General features: G+C 46.3%; 1 protein-coding gene across 1 annotated transcript in view; it reads right to left on the minus strand.

The window, feature by feature from the left end:
* Positions 1-2,119: 2,119 nt before the first annotated feature.
* The window catches only part of OTOA (otoancorin), a 60,048-nt gene continuing 41,417 nt past the window's right edge, over positions 2,120-20,750 (minus strand). The window contains exons 21-28 of the mRNA XM_065892388.1: positions 19,922-20,051; positions 16,730-16,917; positions 15,276-15,431; positions 9,310-9,452; positions 8,953-9,089; positions 7,995-8,092; positions 4,774-4,969; positions 2,120-2,190 (exon numbers count right to left, since the gene is read on the minus strand). Coding sequence (XP_065748460.1) covers positions 2,120-2,190; positions 4,774-4,969; positions 7,995-8,092; positions 8,953-9,089; positions 9,310-9,452; positions 15,276-15,431; positions 16,730-16,917; positions 19,922-20,051 — 1,119 coding nt within the window. The remainder of the gene's footprint in view (positions 2,191-4,773; positions 4,970-7,994; positions 8,093-8,952; positions 9,090-9,309; positions 9,453-15,275; positions 15,432-16,729; positions 16,918-19,921; positions 20,052-20,750) is intronic.

Here is a 20,750-nt window from a genome sequence, read left to right on the forward strand (position 1 = left end):
GCTGGGAATCCAACAGTACGGCTGACACTGAAAGGTGAATGGGAGTGGCACCTGCGCTGTGACCCGCTGCTTTCCTGTGTGCAGAGGACTGAGCATTTCAACTGTAGACCCCAGGGGTCCTGCAGGGCATAAGCTGGATTTGTCTTCCTGCCTGAGGCAATCACCAATTATATGTGCTGTGAGGCAAGCTGGCCTCCCGCCAGAGGAGGAGAGGACGGGATCTACAGAAGCTCTCTCTGATCTAACTCATTAGAGAAGTTCAAGAATACCCATCCACGAGGCAGCACAGGGCAAGATAAAAAGTCAGGATTTAAATCCTCACTACCTGAGAGGCCTCAGACAAGGGTTTCTTACCTCTCTCGGACTCTGTCCCCTCATCTGGAAAAAGGGAGCCAACAGCATCCACCTGGCAGGATCGTGATGGTGACGACATGAGCTAATGACACAGCTAAAGCCCTCAGATGCAGACTTAGCCTCCCAAACAGGAACTGTTATTGTCATCCACGATGGGAGGCACAAGCCAGGAATTAAACCAAAAACAAGTGATCAGAAGGGAAGGTGAGACGCAAAGACCTCACGATATTGGCAGCGTGAAGTCCAACTCAGACGAGATTGTTATTATTCTTGCCCAGCATAATCCAAGGCTGGAAGAAAGCGGGAATACTGAGCGAGGTCCAAGGCCCCTCCGATGGGAATCTGGGCAGACACACTCTCACCCAGCGTCCCTCTCCAAGCAGCTGGTCCAGCCCAGCTAAACTGGGGCTCGAGTTTGTAACAAGACAAACGATCTGTGCTAGAGAAGCAGCATTAGTGGCCACTTCCCTGCCAGGACGAAAGAAAACCGGATCAGACCCCAAGTAACACCCGCAGGGCCACGCCCCGGTCTTTCAATTTTCTGTAATAATCACGTGGGACATCTGCAAACACACCAGCCTCTATAACATCTACCTATGATGCTGTTTAAGCCCCACCCACCTCCGATGGGACACCAGAGGTTTCTGGACACTCAAGCAGGCTCTTCTTGTTTCCAGATGAGACGTCTACTGTGGAGGTGACCAGGAAAAGGGCACAGAACGTGCTGGTGGCAGCACAGACGTACGCAGGATACCTAAATTGCCACCTAGGTGATGTGGCGCGAAACAACTCTGTTGGCTGAATTTGAGAAGGCGTAACACCTGGGAGGCGGCAACGCGCCCCTTCCTGAGCTCTGCCTTCCTGAGCCAAAGGCCAAGAGCGTCCTGCGAACTTCCAGAGGTAACTCCATCCCAGCCTCCAAAAGGATTGGGCCAGAGGGTGCGTTTGTTCTGCTGTGCCATAATCACAGGAGTGACTGGCTTACACAGTTTATTTTCTTTGATTTCAACCCATCCCCAAAGCCCAGAGCAATTTAAAACAAGAAGAGCCACCACCTCCATCAAGAAAGGAATATGTTGAAAGTCTCACTGATAATTCCACAGCCATTCATTCAGCTGCCTCCCAAGGAAATGGAAGGCATCTGGAAAATGTATTTTAAAATTGATTTAACGTTGAGCCATGTTAACTGTTTTAATTTCCAAGCAATGCCATGCCCACCAAAACATCAATTAGTCCCAGCAATCAGGCAGGAATATTGGCGTCTGTTGCGGGATTCATTTATTTCAGCTCTGCGAAGTATCCAAGAAGGAGAAATCCAATGCACCCCATAGCTCCAAGGAGGGGAAATTAAGCCAGAATTGAAGCCATATCAGGCCCTGGCAAAAACGGCGCCTTTGCCTGCACCCACTGCTCTCCGGCATCTCCCTCTGGCGGGAGGGCAGTGACTTGTACCAAGGTCTTCATGCTTTGACAGGAAACACCCCTCCCTCCCCAGCTTCTCTGTCTCCAAGCTGGAAAACTAGGGAGACTGAAATGAGGCTGCGAACGCCTCCCCGCTGAGGACACGAGCCAGGTTAAGAACGTGCGAGATCATTTTCAACAGTTATTCCTCCTTTTAGCGCCTCTTCAATTCCAAGGTCCCGGGGTCTCCCTGCCCCCACTGAGGCTCTGAGTCGGGATGCGGGACTCCCACCGTCTGCAGCGCCCTCGGTCTCCATGTGCCCTGGGCAGCTGCCTGGGCCCCAGGGCAATGCGCAAATGCCGCTCACCACACGAGCCCGGGCATCAGGACCAGCAGAGGGCAGCCCAGCCCAAGACCCTGGGAGACCCAGGCTCCTAAAAGGAAACAAGACAAGACAAGAGTGCACAGGAGGTCTCAGAAGCCCGCGGAGGGTGGACGCACCACTCCCTGAACCACTCACTAGATCTCGCCCAACCTTGGTTTGCTCAACTCCTAAACAGGAATAATGACCCCAAATTGCAAGGGACGGAAAGGCGAATTAAATGAGATTGTGTGAATCAGCGACTACCAGAGCTGCCTTAATCATAAGAGTCACCTGGGGAGAATGCTAAAAACGCAAATTCTGGGATCCTCCTCGGACAAGCTCTGATTCAGCAAGTCTGGTACCAGGCCCAGGGATTTGGAATTTTAAGTATCACTCCCAGATGATTCGGATAATGAAGCAAATTTACGAAACAAGAGATTAAGTGCCTGGCCCACTGGAAGGGTTCACCCAGCTGCCAGCCCCAGCTCAGGCCTGTGGGGTGAAAGGAAGGGGAAGGAATCTAGGCTTCTCCTGCCTGGCGAGCATCCATCAAAATTACACATGCACAAACCCTCAGACCCAGCAATCCCACTTGGAAGAGTTTACCCTGCAGATACACTTGAACAGATGCAAAGTACATAAGGTCATCCGCCGCAGCATTGTTCGTAACAATATAAAAATAGAAACAACTGAATCGTCATCTACAGAGATCTAGTTAACTACAGTTATGCCGTAGCCAGAAAAACAACAATCGCACGGCTCCTAGGTACGGATATGGAGCTACCTCCGAGGTATATTGTCAGGTGAAAAATACAAGGCACAGAACAAAGTGTATGACAAGTTTTGTAAAAGTGCAGGGATAAACTATGGATATGCATAGAGTATCTCTGGACAGATACACAAGCTGGTGACATTGGTTGCCTCTGGGGAGGGGAACTGGGCGACTAAGGAACAGGGGATGGGAAAGATAGCTCACTGCACACCTTTTCAGACCTTTCGTATTTTAAACCAGGTGCATTGCCTATTGTGTGCATTATATAACATACACAAAACACTGCAACATTTTAAAATAACTTTTAAATGTATGCATATTATATTTCAATGAAAAGGCTTTAAGATAATAGTAAGTGGCTCCGGTTTGCATACACAAAACACTGCAACATTTTAAAATAACTTTTAAATGTATGCATATTATATTTCAATGAAAAGGCTTTAAGATAATAGTAAGTGGCTCCGGTTTGCAGGTGCCATGTCTGGCCACTTGCGGCTGCAGAAATTGGGAATCCCCCAATTTGCTATCCCCAAGGGAGCCTGGGGCGGACCTGGAGACAACGAAGCACCAAGCTTCACTCTCTGGGTTTTTGCACTCACTCTTCCCTCTACCTGGGACACTCTCCACCTGGCTGGGTCCATCTTCTCTTCTCTTGGTCTGCAGCTTAGGAATCACTGTCTTCTGGAGGTTTCCATGGCCGCTCCCCACTTTCCCAAGCCTAGGTAGCTGCATCTCCCAAGCATTCCCTGCGGGCCTGTGTCCCCCCGCTCACAGCACTCCTTGTACTGCCTCATGGTGGCCGGGGTGCAGCAGTTTCCCTCACCCCCATGCTGGACTGGGAGTTCAGAGAGGACAGAGGACACGCCTGGCTGGTTCACAGTTGCCTCCCCAGAGCCCAGCACCAGCTTAGTCCAAAGGCCATGAGAAGCGGGAGAGTGAGGGGAGGGGGAGAGTAAGACAGGCAGGGAGGAAAGACAGGAAGGAAAGCCACACCCCCGGCCCCTCTGTCTCAGCTCAGCCCTTAGTCACCACCACCACCTTCTGCTGCTTTCCTCCGCTGGTCTCACCAGATTAGAAATCTTTATTTATGAGAGATCCTTACCTGCCTTACTCACCTCTGTATTCCCTGCTCCTACTGCAGGCTTGGCACATAGTATTAACAGGTGCCCAGTATATGTCAATTGAATTTATTAATTAATACTGGACGGTGAGAAGGGAGGAGTAAAGGAACCACTGACAGGACTTAAGTCCTATGAAATTCTGATTCAGTGGGTTCTGGGTGGGGTCCACGGGACTGGCAGTATTTAAAAGCTCCCTGGTGGGGCTTCCCTGGTGGCGCAGTGGTTAAGAATCTGCCTGCAGGGGACATGGGTTCGAGCCCTGGTCCTGGAAGACCCCACAGGCAGCGGAGCAACTAAGCCTGTGCGCCACAACTACTGAAGCCCGCGCTGTAGAGCCCGCGAGCCACAACTACTGAGCCCACGTGCCACAACTACTGAAGCCCGCACGCCTAGAGCCCGTGCTCCGCAACAAGAGAAGCCACCACAATGAGAAGCCTGAGCACTGCAACAAAGAGTAGCCCCGTTCGCCGCAACTAGAGAAAGCCCATGCGCAACAACGAAGACCCAACGCAGCCAAAAATAAATAAGTTTTTTAAAAAAGGCTCCCCCCGTGATTTTAAAGTGCTCTGGAGTTGAGAATCATTTACATGTGCTCGGTAGGGCCTTTGGATTTTTCTGGGAATGCAGGATCTCCAAAGACTGTCAGAGAGCCCACCCTTAATTTTAGGAACCTTCCCGCTGCCCCGGGTCTGGCAGGGCGGACCAAGGGACTAGGAAAGGGATTAGGAGTGGGGGACCGGGCTGGGTCTGTCCGGCTCACCTGGAGGAGAAAGAGAGGCGGGGGTCCGGGTGGGGCTGGCGCTCGGAGGCGCGTCCAGCCAGGAGCGTGTCTTGGCGCCATCTAGCGCCTGCTGGAGGCTCTGCAGCTGCAACATGCTGAGCTGCCGGCGCTGGGCTGGGGTCACGGCCGCGGCGTTTTCCGGGCCCAAGAAGGCGATCTGCTCCGCGGACAGCTCCTGCAGGGGAGAGGAGGCAGCGCCCTCAGAGGCGCCTCTCCGCGGCTTTCCCAAACCTCGGCCATCCGCCCAGCACCCGCACACCTTCGTCGTACCCATGTGCTCGTCTTTAGGATTTTTACTTAAAATCAGATGACTCTTTCACTACTAAAATAAACTTATTTTAAAATGAAAAAAATTTAATGGAAATTTCCAAAAGTGGAAAATTGGAATGACTCGCAATAAGTACTCATTTAAAATATGCCATAATAAATAAAACGACACTGTTGAATTGTAGCTCTATGTGTTGGCCAACGATGTCTGAACCTGAGGTTTCTTTAAAAACAGGAAAAAAAGGGGGATTTAAAGTGTTACAGAGGTGTTAAATACATTTTAGCTCCAAATCGAGACTTCTTCCTCCAAGTAATCAGTAGTAAAGGAGAGGTGAAAAGGTGACAGTGTTGTTTAATGCAGTGCAAGGTTCCACCCCACCCCACCCCCAATGCTTCAAGTCCCCCACCTGAGAAACACTGATGTGGAGGAGAAAACACACACCTAAAAGGCAAAGACCTGAATCTGTGTCCCAGCTCTGTCACATAACAGCTGTGTGACCTTGGGCAAGTGTCATAGCCTCTCTGGGCTTTTGGACTAGATGTGGGATGGCACAGATAACTCGTCTCCTAAGTGATTCTAACCCTTGCTGCTGAGTCCTGTGAGGGCTCAGCGAAGGGAAAGTACAGTAATCCATTAGTGATGTCTGCCATGGACACTGGAAATGGGAAATTCTGCGGAGAGCAGAAGTCCTTTGAAGGCCCTGAACAAGATGTTTTCTGAAGTCGCTTCCATCCTAGAGAGGACTTGATGACTAGTTCCAGTAGGTGTGGAATGAAATGGGATGGCAGGGGCCTCTAAAGTCATCCTGCTTATTTTCTAAGGGCCCCATAGATTCTGAGAAAGGGGGTTCTGCTTCTTCACCCTATCTTCTTCTCTCCTTCACCTTCTTCTTTCCCGTCCAGGTTGATGCTTCTCTGGAATCATGTCATGCCCCTGCTTAGAACCCTTCCCTGCCACCTCTCCAGGCCACAGCTCAAGCTCCTGAACGTGGTAACGAGCGCTTCAAGCTCTGGGTCCTGCCCCCCTCTCCAGCGTCCTCTGCGCTGGGACACTTCACTCCTGGAGAATGGAGGTCCATGTCTGCAGCCCCAGAAGGCAGCACTTCCTTCTGCCTGGAACACTGTTCCTCCCTCTCCACCTAGCTAACCCATCCTGCAAAATTCAGCATCACCTCCCCCTGCCACCACAAACACACACACACATGCATGCACACACACACACACACACACACACACACAGAGGACATGCTCTTCTGGCTTACACCTTACATCTACCATTAATATAGAGTCTGCATTATAAAAATTATCTGTTTTTCCAATGTGCTGCTTGCAACCCACAGGCCAGATTGAATCTCTAGGCCTATTGCACTGTGTTTTAAAATATGGATTCAAAGTGGTTGCCAACATTTAATTATCAGGAGATTTCACATGAAAATGAGATTTCTGAATTCTGATAAAAAAGGAAGATCCAGCAATACTTGGCCCACATTGTCACACTGCATCAATGTGCCAGGGATGAGAAGCAGCTTCTCCAGATTTAGACAGGGCTCTCCAGTTCACTTCAGTCCCTACCCTGGCCACTGAACTCCCTTATGTTACTTTTCAAGCCCCTGAGGGCACTGTGTTATACCCCTTCACCAGTGCATCCCAGGTGCACCAGCCTGGAGCCTACATCCTAGTGCCTAGGCTGGAGCCTACCACAATGTAAGTGGCCACTAGGAATTTTTGGAGTAGGTAAGCTACAGACTGCATTCCAAACAAGACCAGGAGAAAGTGCTCAGCAACATGCCAGCATCAAGAACCAAGCTGCCTACCCCGTGCAGAGCCCCCAGAGGAGAAGCTCAATGGCATTAAGGACTCTGACTTACTTATTTCCCCTAAACAGCTATCACACCTGTTCTGTGCTGGGAACTGTCCCGGGTGCTGAAGCGGTTCAAGATCCGCTCTCTTTATTAAAATGAACCAATGATGTTGTATCATGGGAGTTTGTCTAGCCTCCTGTGTGTGCCTTATCCAGTTTTTATGGACAGAATGTGTTTCCAAATTACACAGCGGGCAAGAACACCAGCGTCACTCCACATCAGAGCAGACTGTCCCCACCAAACCCTCTCCTAATCTTGTACATGGACAGGAAGGAAGGACCTCTCACTGGATACCCTGCTTCCCTAACCTCAGTTGATCCAATTCAACCCTCTCAATTTCTCCCATAGCTGTTTGTCACCTGTCCTACTGTGGCTTCCTTAACACTTTTCTTAAAATCAATTAAAATATTTTACTTAATTTTATCTTAAAAGGAAATGTTATACAGGAAATGTTATCCCTCATCTGCAATTCTGAAGTCCGAAAAAGTCAGAAAACAAAGTTTTTTCCAACGTTTAAGACAAACTTATTTGCCAGCAAAATCTGATCTAAATTGATGTGAGACCATTTATAGTCTCTACTTATCCCAATTAGTGTGATCTGTCACAGATTTCTTCACAGAAATATTAATGCATTGGCTTACAAGGTGCTTCCCCAGACACTGCTGAAGGTATTAAGTTACAATACTGTAGATTCACAGAATGATCTTCCTAAAATCCGGAAAATTCCACATTCTGAAATATATATATGCCCCCAAGGGTTTTGGATAAGGGAACATGCACCTGTCACACCATCATAAATAGAAAATCAGTACCAGTGGCTACGAAGAGAAGGAAACCGTAAAAATAGATACAATTAAAAGATAAATTTAAATTGAAGAAAAAAATACTTAAAAAACAAAAACATCTAAAATTATCTTGTGATCCATCCGCTGTTGGCACACAGCTCTCCTCTGGCCCTATTAGCAGAAGGCTGGTTGCAGGTCCCTAGAATCCAAGGCCCACCATCTGCCTCCCTGTGTGATTTGAAAATAGGGTCAAGCTCCCATTCTCCTTGAGGAACTGAGTACCTACTTTGAATATCTCATCAGGAAGGCATTTGATTGCTGATGGCTGGAAATATGGCATCAAATCCTTGTCAAGCATTCGGAGCTCTTCCTTACTTAAGCCAGCTGGGGAGAAAAAGGAATCACGAGGGTTTAGTTCAAGCCATCGGGACTCCATTTGTTTTATTAATGGTGCTGCCTGATGTACAGATCTGCGTGTTCTAGGCAAACATCTTTCCTTACAAAAGTCCCTGAGAATCACACCGGGGAATCAGCTTCCTCAATCAACTCAGGAAAAAAAATGTGGGTCACGTTAACCCTGATGGGTCTCCTACAAGGAGATGTACGCCCAGAAGGAGCTTTACTTTACACAAATTTCAAATTGTGTATAAATCTATTTTGGAGCCAATTAAATAACATTCTAAACCACTTTAGCTAACAAAAATTACCGAGAGCTTGTTTAAAAAGCAGACTTGCAGACCCCACCCTCTGCAACTTGAAGTCATGAAATCTAGGTTCTACCATAACTCTATAGATAGTCACTACACGTGGTCAAGGATTCTTTTTTTTTTTTCAACACTATATTATTTAACCTTTATTTTTTAACATCTTTATTAGAGTATAATTGCTTTACAATGTGGTGTTAGTTTCTGCTGTATAACTAAGTGAATCAGTTATACATATACATATAACCCCATATCTCCTCCCTCTTGCTTCTCCCTCCCACCCTCCCTATCCCACCCCTCTAGGTGGTCACAATGCGGCTGCTTCCCACTAGCTATCTATTTTACATTTGGTAGTGTATATATGTCCATGCCACTCTCTCACTTCGTCCCAGCTTACCTTCCCCCCACCCTGTGTCCTCAAGTCCATTCTCTACGTCTGCATCTTTATTTCTGTCCTGATTCTTTCATTGTTTTGTTTCTTTCTGTCCCCAGATTTAAGGTTGGAAAGGGAGAGAAAGGCATACTCAAGGTGTCTCTTACCTGCAATGGTCCCAAGCTCCTGCAGGACAGAGCTGGACCACTCGGTGGGCCCCCCAAACACAACTTCTGCCTTCCTCTTAAACTCTGCCAAGACGTGGGTGCTGCAGAGCAGGGTCCCAATTCTGGCCACCACCACCCTGGTTGTGAGGGAGGATGTAGTGTGAGCCTGGGAGACTCTCCGGCCAAAAAAAAGATATGCAGAAGGTTTCAGCACCAAAAAATGATCCAGCTAATCTCACTCCCTATTTTAGCCCAGAAAAGTTGCAAAGCATGAGGAAGCAGAGAACATCTTGCTGAATGAATGAACGAACGAACCAATCAATCATTTGCTATTCTGCACACTAGTGTTTTGGTTACCTGAATTCTGAGATCTTTATAAGTGAGATTTCGGTGATGTTCATGGCACACAGGGTTGCACCAAGTCCTACTAAGTGGAAGCTCTTCAGATCCTGGACACTATAGCCTGAATCCTCCAGGAACCCTTGCAGAATGGATTTAGCCTATAAAAATGTGGGAGGATAGGAAATGAACTATCCAGGGATGATCAAGACTCCAAGGTCTGAGGGGATAAAGGAGCCAGCCTCCTGACTGATCGCCCACCCTACTCCTCCGAACACACTCCCCACTCCAAATCATCCCAGCCGCTCATCCAGGTTAGCCTCCTGAAGGTCCTGCTTCTACGGAGTATGTCCCCTGATCTATGGAGGCATCTTTAGGCCGTGAAGCTCTTGTATCCTTCACCAGTATTAAAGACACCTATACCTTGTGTCTGTGTCTGCTGGCTTATTCCCTTCATCACTCATGACCTTCACACAGTTTGGTCATTTAAGTTCTTCTGCATCAGGATCCAGACTTTTCCAGCAACAGTTGTCACAACTTTCTGACCTTGTAATTTTCTGCCTTTGCACCTTTACTCAAGTCAGTGCCTCCATCTGAAATGCACTTCTTGCATTCCCAACTGTTAAAATCCGACCATCCTTTTATTTGGGAGTTCAAGTCAAATGTTACCTTCGTGAAATCTACCCTGAAATAGGTTTGCCTCTCACTCTTCAATTCCAGGAAGTAGTACGTTAAATCCTTTGGCATTAAAAAACCACACAGGAATCTCTTCAATGAGCTTTGCTTTAGGGGCTGATGTGTAGTGTAGGGTCCCTGTAATTTTAGTATAGTGACCATTGATTATTCATGACCTGCCCTGGAGAGCCAGACCTCCTACTCTCTCACTTCACGTGGTTCAGTTGGAGCTAACTGCATTCTGAGTTCCAGAGGTGATGCTATGGCCTAGTCCTGGCCAGTCAGTTTGTCTCTTAGCCTGGCTGCAGTGACTGGTTCTACATTAGGCCTGTGATCCAGTCAAAACCAACCAGGACTTTGGTTGGAGCAATTAGAAGAGAAGAGCTTTCTTTACTGTGGACTGGACCTTGGAAGGACAAACACCTGAATCTGCTAGAACTCAACACATGGAAAGAAACTGCCTCTGGGGACTTCCCTGGTGGCGCATTGGTTAAGAATCTGCCTGCTAATGCAGGGGACGCGGGTTCAATCCCTGGTCTGGGAAGATCCCACATGCCATGGAGCAACTAAGCCTGTGCGCCACAACTACTGAGCCCGTGTGCCACAACTACTGAAGCCCGTGTGCCTAGAGCCCGTGCTCCACCAGAAGAGAAGCCACCACAATGAGAAGCCCGTGCACCGCAACGAAGAGCAGCCCCCACTCACTGCAACTAGAGAAAGCCCACGCACAGCAACTAAGACCCAATGCAGCCAAAAATAAAATAAATAAATAAATTTATTTAAAAAAAAAAAAAAAGAAAAGAAAGAAACTGCCTCTGAGCAAAGCCCACGTAAAGGAAAGCAGGGTCAAAAATTGGTGTGATAGGCTTCCCTGGTGGCGCAGTGGTTGAGAGTCCGCCTGCCGATGCAGGGTGCCCCGGTCCGGGAAGATCCCACATGCCGCGGAGCGGCTGGGCCCGTGAGCCATGGCCACTGAGCCTGCGCGTCCGGAGCCTGTGCTCCACAACGGGAGAGGCCACAACAGTGAGAGGCCCGCGTACCGCAGGAAAAAAAAAAAAAAATTGGTGTGAGATGGCTTCCTGACAGTAGTGTTGAAGCCCCTGGATCCAGCCATACCTTAATTCCACCCTTGACCTTCTCAGTCATGGGAGTCAATTCCATTCTTGTTCAAGCCACTTTGAGTTGGGTTTTCTGTCACTTGTAACTGGATTAACCCTGATTAATTTGATCCAGATAAGTTGGATCTGAGGAAGGACCCAAGTTGATCTCTTGAAGATGAGCTGTATAACTGTCTGGCTCCTCAGGGCTCATGGAGGCAGATGCAGAAGATTACAAAAGGGCCAGAGCTCACAAGGCAAAGATAGGGAGGAGACCTCCAAGGACGAACATCTCCTGAATGGAAGTGAGGGTCACAGGGATACAGTGAATCTCCCCATCTCCCTTTAATGTCAGTCCATCCCATCACACACTATAGATCACTCCAGTGTTAAGAAAAAGTATTGGCAAAGATTGCGAAACGCTGAAATGGGATTCCACTTTTCACGTGGCTGTTGTCTCTCTATCCCTCAGGTCTGTTTAAATGCTACCTGCTCAGAGAAGACTTCCTGGATTCCCCCATCCCAAGTAGCTTCCCTCCCCACTATTTCCATGAGCACCTTGTCCATTTTCTGCTTATCACTTATCAAAATTTATTAAATGTTTCACCTTGATCACTCAACTTTTTGTCTGTATCACCCAGTAGAATCTCCAAAGACAAAGACCATATCCAGCTAGTTCACTCCTGCATCCCTAGTACCTGATACAATGCCTGGCCCATATTAGGGTACTTTGGGAATAATAAGTACTTTTTGAATGAATGAATGAACATCTGAGTGAGTGAGCTATAGACGTTGTAGGCAATATATACTCCTTCGAAATGGCATCAGACTATTGCCGTCATGTGATGGATTGGCTTCAGAGAGATTTCCCACGTCTCTGCAAACTGGACTGGTCAGTGTCTTCATGAAGTTTCCCCTCAATGATTACAAAGCTCACAGGTACTGTAAGTGAATTTCAGTAACACAATGTTTAGATTTAAATGTGTTTGAATGGCAATGTACATCCAAAATAATAATAGCTAATATTTATTGAATGCTTACTGTATGCCAACACTGTTTTGACCATTTACGCATACTATCTCACCTAATCCTCGCAACAACCCTAGGAAGTAAGTATTAATATTATCTCTATTTCACAGATGAGGAAACTGAGGCACAGAGAGGTTAAGTAACTATGCCAAGGTTACACAGCTAGTAGATAATGGTTCTAGGATTACAACCTGGGCAGTCTGACTTCAGAGCCAGTGAAGATGTTTGGGGATGAGGGAAAGATGGAGATTCAAGTTAGCTTTTGAACTTTTCTTATTAAGTCTTCATAATCAGGTTTCATTCATTGACTCATGGCAATCTGTGCCCCCCAACCATCAGGCATGCCCATTTTAAAATGAAAGTGCAAAAATACAATTCAAATAAAATTACTTTGAAGATGTGATATTAAATTGTCCTTGCGACTGGAACCTGGAAAATGCAAGCTCAGCCTGCACGGTGATAAGCTACAATATATTTCCTTGAGTGACTGGAGCACTGTATCTGTAATGATTCCAAGACAATTAATACCAGCACTTTTAGACAATATTAACCACTGAAAAGTGAATAGCTGGAAGATTTCAATCTCTCTGTTCATCCCTCTGGCTTCTATAATAGTTTTTTTTTCCCTTTATATTGGTTTTTAAGCTGAATTATCTGTTAATGTAGTTCCGCCAGGTCTGACTATTAACCTAGAAACATGCATTTAAGCGTTTGATCGGGAGCTAAAGTTGAGGAACTGACTGCAAATGATATTTGCAAATGTTGATTTCCATATCCTCTTCAAACATATTGATAAATCTCACTGCCATCCATGGGAACTGAAAATTGGTAAAAAGGGAAAGAGATGCTCTGGTTTCTAAGTTGGATATCTTTTTCTGTTTTCTCCCAGACTGCGAATAGAATGGTTTTAATATTGGAAATGTGAGGTGGCACTTCTCAAACCAGTCAAAAGCAGTTTTAGTGTCACGGAACCCCAGGATTGTAGAATGTCAGAGTAGAAGGAACTGCAGACTTGGGGGTCCAACCCCCTCACCTTGCAAATGAGGAAGGTGTTAAACTACCAGAGAGGGAGTGTGACAATGACAATATGCTGATGAAGACAACTAATTTTTGTTGACTGACTATGTCGCAGGCATCGTTCACCATATTTAACATGTATTAACTCACTTAATCCTTATGGCCAGGACCTCCATGTTACCTAACTCCAGGGGGGCACAATTCACACCATGTTCTCTTTGAATGGTGCCACCCAGAGTCATGTGACATGGCAATCCTGATTACAAAAAGCTCAGGAGAGTAGGGGCCATGCCTTGGTTTTGCTTGCCCAGCGTCCATTCTCCCTTTGATAACACCATGCCTTTCCTTTGGTGAACCACCTGTGCTCATTTCCTCTTGCTGCTGTAACAAATTACCACAAACTCAGTGGCCTGAAACAACACGGATATATTCTTTTACAGTTCTGGGGGTCTCAAGTCCTAAAATGGGTCAGCATGATGTGTTTGTTCTGGAGGCTCTAGAGAGAAGTCATTTCCCTGCCTGTTTTAGCTTCTAGAGTCTGCCTGAATTCCTTGACTCAGAGTCCCATCTTCCATCTTCAAAACCAGCAGCACTGCACCTTCAAATCTCTCAGTGTGTCCCTTGTCCCTCTGCTTCCACTGTCACATTGCCTTCTGTATCTGTGGTCCTTTCTAAGGACCCTTGTGATTACGTTGGGCCCACCAGGATCATCTCCCATCTCAAGGTCCTTAACCTAATCACATCTGCAGAGTCCCTTTTGCCACATAAGGTAACATAGTCACAGGCTCCAGGGATGAGGATGTAGACATCTTTGGGGATCGTTACGACACACGCGTTCCCCGTCCTCAGTACATATGGTCCTGGCGAGATGGATTCCACTCCCTGGTGCGTGCCAGGCCAACCCACATATTCTAATCCTGACCAGATAGTTTAGGGCCGGGCAATTGCATGTTTGGAGTCAATGCTGGGGCTGTTTCAAAAATGAATGAGAAAAGGGGCACTTTTTTCTGGGGTTGCTAATTACGTGATACGTAAGCCTAGCGCTGAAAACAACAGCTGAGGGAGGGCTGCCTGAGAATGAAGTTAACACAGAGCAACTAAGGCTCTCCTTTCTAGCAATCCAGTGGATTAACTTCCCTCCCAACTGAAACAATTAAATTCTGGACAGAACTTCTTCTTTAGCCTGTGAAGAATTAACTGACACAGGGATCACCCTCTCACCATGAAGTGTGAACAAAGTATATGAAACCACTGTATTTAGACACTGGACAGCAGGGAGCACAGGCCTATAATCCTGGGAGAAGGAAGACAAATCAGGTGAGCCCCACAATTGCCCTTGCTCTCTGCCCAGAGGCAGCTTCCAGGCTATGGAGCAGGAAAGGGAACCCAAAAAAGCCCAGCGGTCAGGCTGAGTTGAGGATATACAGATCCAAGTTCAGAGAGGCCAGGGATACGATAATTTGTTGGGCAAAGTACTGGAGAGGAAGAAACTGCACGGAGAGAGAGAGAGAGAGAGAGCTCCAGAAATCTGCAGAGAGGTCTTCTCCAGTCTGGCTGAGTGCTGGTCGCATGCAAGGAATGAAACTCCACATAAATATCAAAAAAGGCATCAGAAAGCCGTAGGCTGAACAATTCTCGAGCTCACATGGAGCTGGAAAGAGTTCACATTCCCACCAGCCAGAGAGAAGAGGTCTTGAAGTACACGGAGCATTGGATAGAGTCCTCAGAAGAATCATGTCTCAGTGATGGGGATAAATTAACCACAGAATAAAGCTCAGTCTAGACGCACCCTTATAATGCTCAAAGGGAAGCCTCAAAATGATCATACTGATCTAAAAGTAATTTAAGTGTACGCCAGAACAAAGCCCAATACTCTTTAAAGGAGTACCATTAAACTGGGTGGGTGCTCAAAGACGTAAAATATACAATGCTCATCAGCCCGCCAAAGTTACTAGACTTGCAAATAAGAAAATATGACCCATAACTATGGGGAAAATTAGCTAACAGAAAGAGTCTCAGAAATGACAATTATGATGGAATTAACCGGAAAGGTTTTTAAAGCTACTATTAGAAATACTATTAAGTATGTTCTAGGACGTAAAGGAAAATATACACAAAATTAAGACAGAAGTAGAATATTTGAAAGGTCCGGCAACATCTACTTACCTGTCCTGGGGTCCACTCTGTCTGCTGGCTAAGGGAAGCCACAGTGTCGATGGAGCTGAGATCCAACTGCTCAAGCTCGCTCTCAGTAAGAGCCAGAACGATGCGTCCGAGGGAGACGAGATGGTACTCTCTCCAGTACGAAGGCGTGTCCCAAACCTTCAGGTGAGGAAAAAAAGCCAGATTAGACTATTATTTTTTTAACAGACAAAAGACATGAACAGGAAATTCACAAAAGAAGAAATAAACATATGGGAGAAGTTCAGTCTCAGGAATAATTAAAGAAATGTATGTTAACAACAATCAAAGAATACTAAGTTGGCTGAGCATTGGACAAGGAGTAAAGAGAATTGGAAAGATATGGGGTACAGGATACCCCCATTTGCTGGTGTTGAGAATGTAAATCGGGACATGCTTTTTAGAGGGGAATCTGGCTACATGCATCGAAAGCTTTTAAAATATTTAAACTCTTTGACTCAGAAATTCCATCTCTGGGAATCTAGCCTAAGTAAATAATAAGACAAGTGGCCAAAGAAATATGTATAACTATGCACCTTGAGGCCTTAAAAAAATAAACAATCTAAAAGTCTACCAACTGGTTAAATAAATAAATAAAAACCAGCCATAAAGTATTATATAGCTATTTAAAATACTGATACAGATTTATATTTCTGATATATAAAAATATGCAGTATACACTGTTGGTGTGGACAGCAAGCTATTGAATAGCAGGTGACTGTGATGCTATATTTTGTAGCATGTATACGTATGTATGAAATATATAAATACATTTTACACACATACACAGAAGTCTGGGAGGCTTCAGATGACCATACCAAAATATTAACACGTGCTTACCTCTGGGTAAAAGATTACGACTGATTTTCTTCTTTATTATTTTCTGACTTTTCTACAATAAACTTGGATTACTCACATAAAAAAATAGAGTTGTTATTTTAAGGAATTTAATATCTTAACCCCACAAGGGTAACTATACAGTCCACAACCATCCTAATAGCTGAAACAAGCGATCTTTATAAAGATGGCAAATTACTTCTAGTCGTCCTTTTATTCCTTTCTGCTGTGTTTTCAGGTGAATTTGCAACAGATTCCGAGAAAACCTCCTGCAAGCAGCAGTGGGGTTCTCCGAGTGGAGAAAGAAAAGGCACAGTTCCTGGAAACCACCTCAGTCAGAGGCACCAGAGCACCCACGGAATTTGATTTACTGAGCCTACCTTAGATGCCAAGACACATCTCATTCCCGGCCAGAGCCCTAAGAGGGAGGAGCTAGAAATCTCTCCGGTGCGGAGATCACAACTATGGCTCTGAACTGATGCAGTGAGATTTCAACAAGATGACCCAAGTGAAAGCGAAAGACAGGGGTCTGTGCACAGCAGGGCTGGGACCCTGTGTTGGGTTTCCCTCTGTGAGTGCTTCCTCCCTGAGATGGGCTTCACCTGTACTGCCTTCTCCTTCAGGGTCCTCAGCTGAGCTGGGCTGAAGCTCCTGACGGCCCCCAGCAGCTCCACGCTCCTGAGGAACGCATCCTCCCCCAGGCAGAGCAGGCCCTCGGGGGCCCAGCAGGCGTTGGCTTCGGCCAGCTTGATGATGTCATTGGAGGAGGGAGCCGAGACTCCATGGCAACCTGAGGAATGGGCGACATGGGGAAGGAACAGAGGAAAGAGAATTTCAGGAAATGTGAGTCTGTTTCTTTATTGAAATGAGTAATGTTGTTCTCCAATCGGATTTATCCATGAGAAATAGCGTAGGGTAGAAACTGAGCTCAGGGACTCAGGGGCCAGTTTGAATCCCACTTGTGCCATTTCTTCCGAAAGAAATCATGGAAATGCCAACTTTTTGCAAAGCCACCAGCACACACACAGTAGGAGCTTTGCCTCATTATGACTGGACTGCTAATGGTCTTAAGGGCAATAGGAGGTGGTGGTGAACAGTTCTGGCTTTAGATTCAAATCCAAAGCTATTTAAGCCCTCTGTGCCTCAGATTCCTAGTCTATAAAATGAGTATAAAATTACCTCATAGAATTTTTGCGAGGACTAAATGTGTTATTATTTATAAAGCACTTAGAACAGTGCCAGGTATACAGTAAGTACTCAATACATGTTAGCCATTTTTATTATGCTACCTCCCATAGCCACCCCATGCATTTGAGTTTGCAACCCAGAGTTAAGGCTTCCAGAATTATAAGGAAGTGGCGCTCCTACCTAAGTGTGGAAAGGGAAGATGATTTGCCCTCCATAAAAATCTTGGTGGAGGCTATGGCCTTCCCATCCCAGGACAGAGGAGAAATGGGTCTCTTACATTTTCCTTGGCAACAGGAGAAATCCATCCATATCGGTCCTGAGTAAGCTGAACCATACCCAGTCAAACCACTTTCTCAGCAACACACAAATGAGATACTGTCTTTGCTGGCCCAGATGTGCCCAACCTGAGAGAAAACCTTTGCCTTAAGAGCAATCCTGGGTTTCTTATCTTAGGAGCTGACGACCCCTGATGCTGACAGACTCACCAGAGCCACCCGGGGCTGGGCATTTCCCAAGCCTCGTGGCCATGCCCCTTTCACTGCATCTTAAATGGAAATTCACTGGACTCTAATCAAGAGGCAGAACTGGACCAGGTCAAAGGTACATGTCTGGTCCTCAAACATCTTTATCACAACTCACTTGGAGGAGACAAAAGACCCATCTCTCCTAGACTCCCTTTGCCCCACTTTCCAATGAAAGCAGGATTCAGTGAAAGTACAGAATGAGAGAACAGAATGGTTTAAAAGTACAGCAGAGACTTGGTCCTATCACTTCCTGGGGCTTAGAATAGGGCCTGACACATAGTAGGTATTCAGGAAATATTCACTGAATGAATCAACACACACAAAAATTAACTAAAATGAAAGCAAGTAGTAATTCTGCTAATCCATTAATGACTATAAGCACAGCAGTAATTAACACCCAGAACCAACTAAAGAAAACTCCAATTAAGCACTAGAGCTAAGCGCATCTTCCCCCAAGGGCAGAAAGTCTTACTTTCACGTATCCACAGGCAGAGAGTAGGAGCACGGCGATATGACAACCGGACTGCTAGGCAGCGAGGACCGTACGGGCTAGTGGTGAACATCACCTGCCTTGGATTCAATTCCAAGAGCTGCCGTTGACTAACTCTGAGACTTTGGCCAAATCTCTTAATCTCTCTAAACCCCATTCTCCTTTGTTAAATGGGAGAAAGCATACTGCCCACCCCACAGACAGAGGTGAGGACGAGACAATGCACGGAGAGGCGACGACCCAAGGTGAACATCAGACCGACCACGACATTTCCGTGCTCGACGCCGCCATGAAACCCCACCTTCGGGTCTCGTTTACAAGGAGATAAGACCCCACTCCAGCCACACTGCCCTTCATTCCTCCTTCCTCCCCCACTCCTGTCACACTCCTTCTGCCCAGAAGACTCCAACTCCAGGTCCCCACTGGGCCCACTCCCACACTGCCTTGGGTCTTTCCTCAAACGTCACCTTAGTGAGCCCTTCCTTAACTGTGTTCTCCTTTCAAATTACAGCCCCACATCCCACGCTCCCTGACTCCTGTCCTTTGCTTTATTTTCCTTCTTGATACTCATCACACGACATACTACGTACTTCACTTATGTCTGTAATTTATTGTCTGGCTACCCCCAACCCCATCTGAAAGTAAGCTCTATGAGGGCAGGGGGTTTTGTTTTGTTCACACAGTCAGTGCTCAAAAATTATTTGTTGCAGGAAAGAAAGTAAGCACAGATTACTTTTATTATTACAATTATTCTCGGGTCTGGTTAACTTTGTCCCCTCCTACCTGGCACAAGTCTGCACTCTAATACTTACTGAGCATTTCCTACGTGCCAGGCACTGTTGTGTACATGTTTATAGGTTTAAAACCCACCAACCTTCACGATAATCTAATGAGGTAGGGATTTTCATTATCCCCATTTTACCGAGGATAAAACCCAAGGCACAGAGAGGTTAAAGAGCTTACCCAAAGTCACACAGCCCGTAAGTGGCAGCCCTGGGATCCAAATCCAGTCAGCCTGGCCCCAGCACGGCAATTCATAGCCACACAGCCATTTTGGTCCTTAAATCAATTGTTTTGAAATGTTTGTTGCACGTGTTCACCCATTAAACCTACTGGCCTGCGTAAGGAATGCAAGATGTGATTCCAAATCACTTTACAAAGATGTAATTCTGGACTTCCCTGGTGGCTCAGTGGTTAAGAATCCACCTGTCAATGTAGGGGACATGGGTTCGATCCCTGGCCCGGGAAGATCCCACATGCCCAAGAGCAACTAAGCTTGTGCGCCACAACTACTGAGCCTGCGCTCTACAGCCCGTGCTCTGCAGCAAGAGAAGCCACGACAATGAGAAGCCCGCGCACCACAAGAAGAGTAGCCCCTGCTTGCCTCAACTAGAGAGAGCCCATGCGTGGCAATGAAGACCCAATACAGCAAAAAAAAAAGATGTAATTCTATGCCCTGTGGATTTTTGCTACTCTACTGCTTTGCAAACATTGCATCCAGTCCCCTGGACAAGGAGTCCTCTTGAAGCCAGGGACTTAACCAAAACACTGCTGCCATGACAACGGCCTCAGATACCCCCAGAAACACTCACCGGGGCTGCGGTCAGAGGTGGGGCTCTCCTCACTGCTGTTCCGAACAGATTCAAAGACAGCCTGGAGGAATTCTTTGGGGGGCAAAGTCCCAGCCATCTTGGAAGCTGTTTGCTGAAGGATGTCAGGAAACTGTGCAGGGCAGCGAAGATGAAAGAGGAGGAATGAATAATAATTAAAGCACATGAAACACAGACTTAAATCAGAGCGTAAACTGGAACACTGCTTCACTGCCTCCATTGCTTTTTTTTTCTTTATGCAGGCATACATCGTTTCATTGCACTTTGCTTTACTGCACTTGTAGATACTGCATTTTTTAAATATTGAAGGTTTGCGGCGACTCTGTGATAAGCAAATCTATTGGCACCATTTTGCCAACAACATTTGCTCATTTCATGTCTCTGTGTCACATTTTGGTAATTCTCACAATATTTCAAACTTTTTCATTATTACTATATTTGTTGTGGTGATCTGTGATCCCTGATCCTTGACATTACTTTTGTAACTGGGGCACCACAAACCGTGCCCATATAAAACAGTGAACTTGATCAATAAATGTAGTGTGTGTTCTGACTGCTCTACCAATAGGCTGTTCCCATCTCTCTCCCTCTCCTCATGGATCACTGTTCCAAGACACAACTATATTAAAATTAGGTCAGTTAATAACCCTACAATGGCCTTTAAGTGTTCAAGTGAAAGGAATAGTCACAAGGCTCCCATTTTAAATTAAAATGAAAATGATTAGGCTTAGTGAGAAAAGCTTGTCAAAAGCTGAGACAGGCTGAAAGCTAGGCCTCTTGCACCAAACAGTTAGCCAAACTGTGCATGCAA

The sequence above is a fragment of the Phocoena phocoena genome, chromosome 15 (assembly GCF_963924675.1).
Source record: "Phocoena phocoena chromosome 15, mPhoPho1.1, whole genome shotgun sequence".
Classification (NCBI taxonomy): Eukaryota; Metazoa; Chordata; class Mammalia; order Artiodactyla; family Phocoenidae; genus Phocoena; species Phocoena phocoena.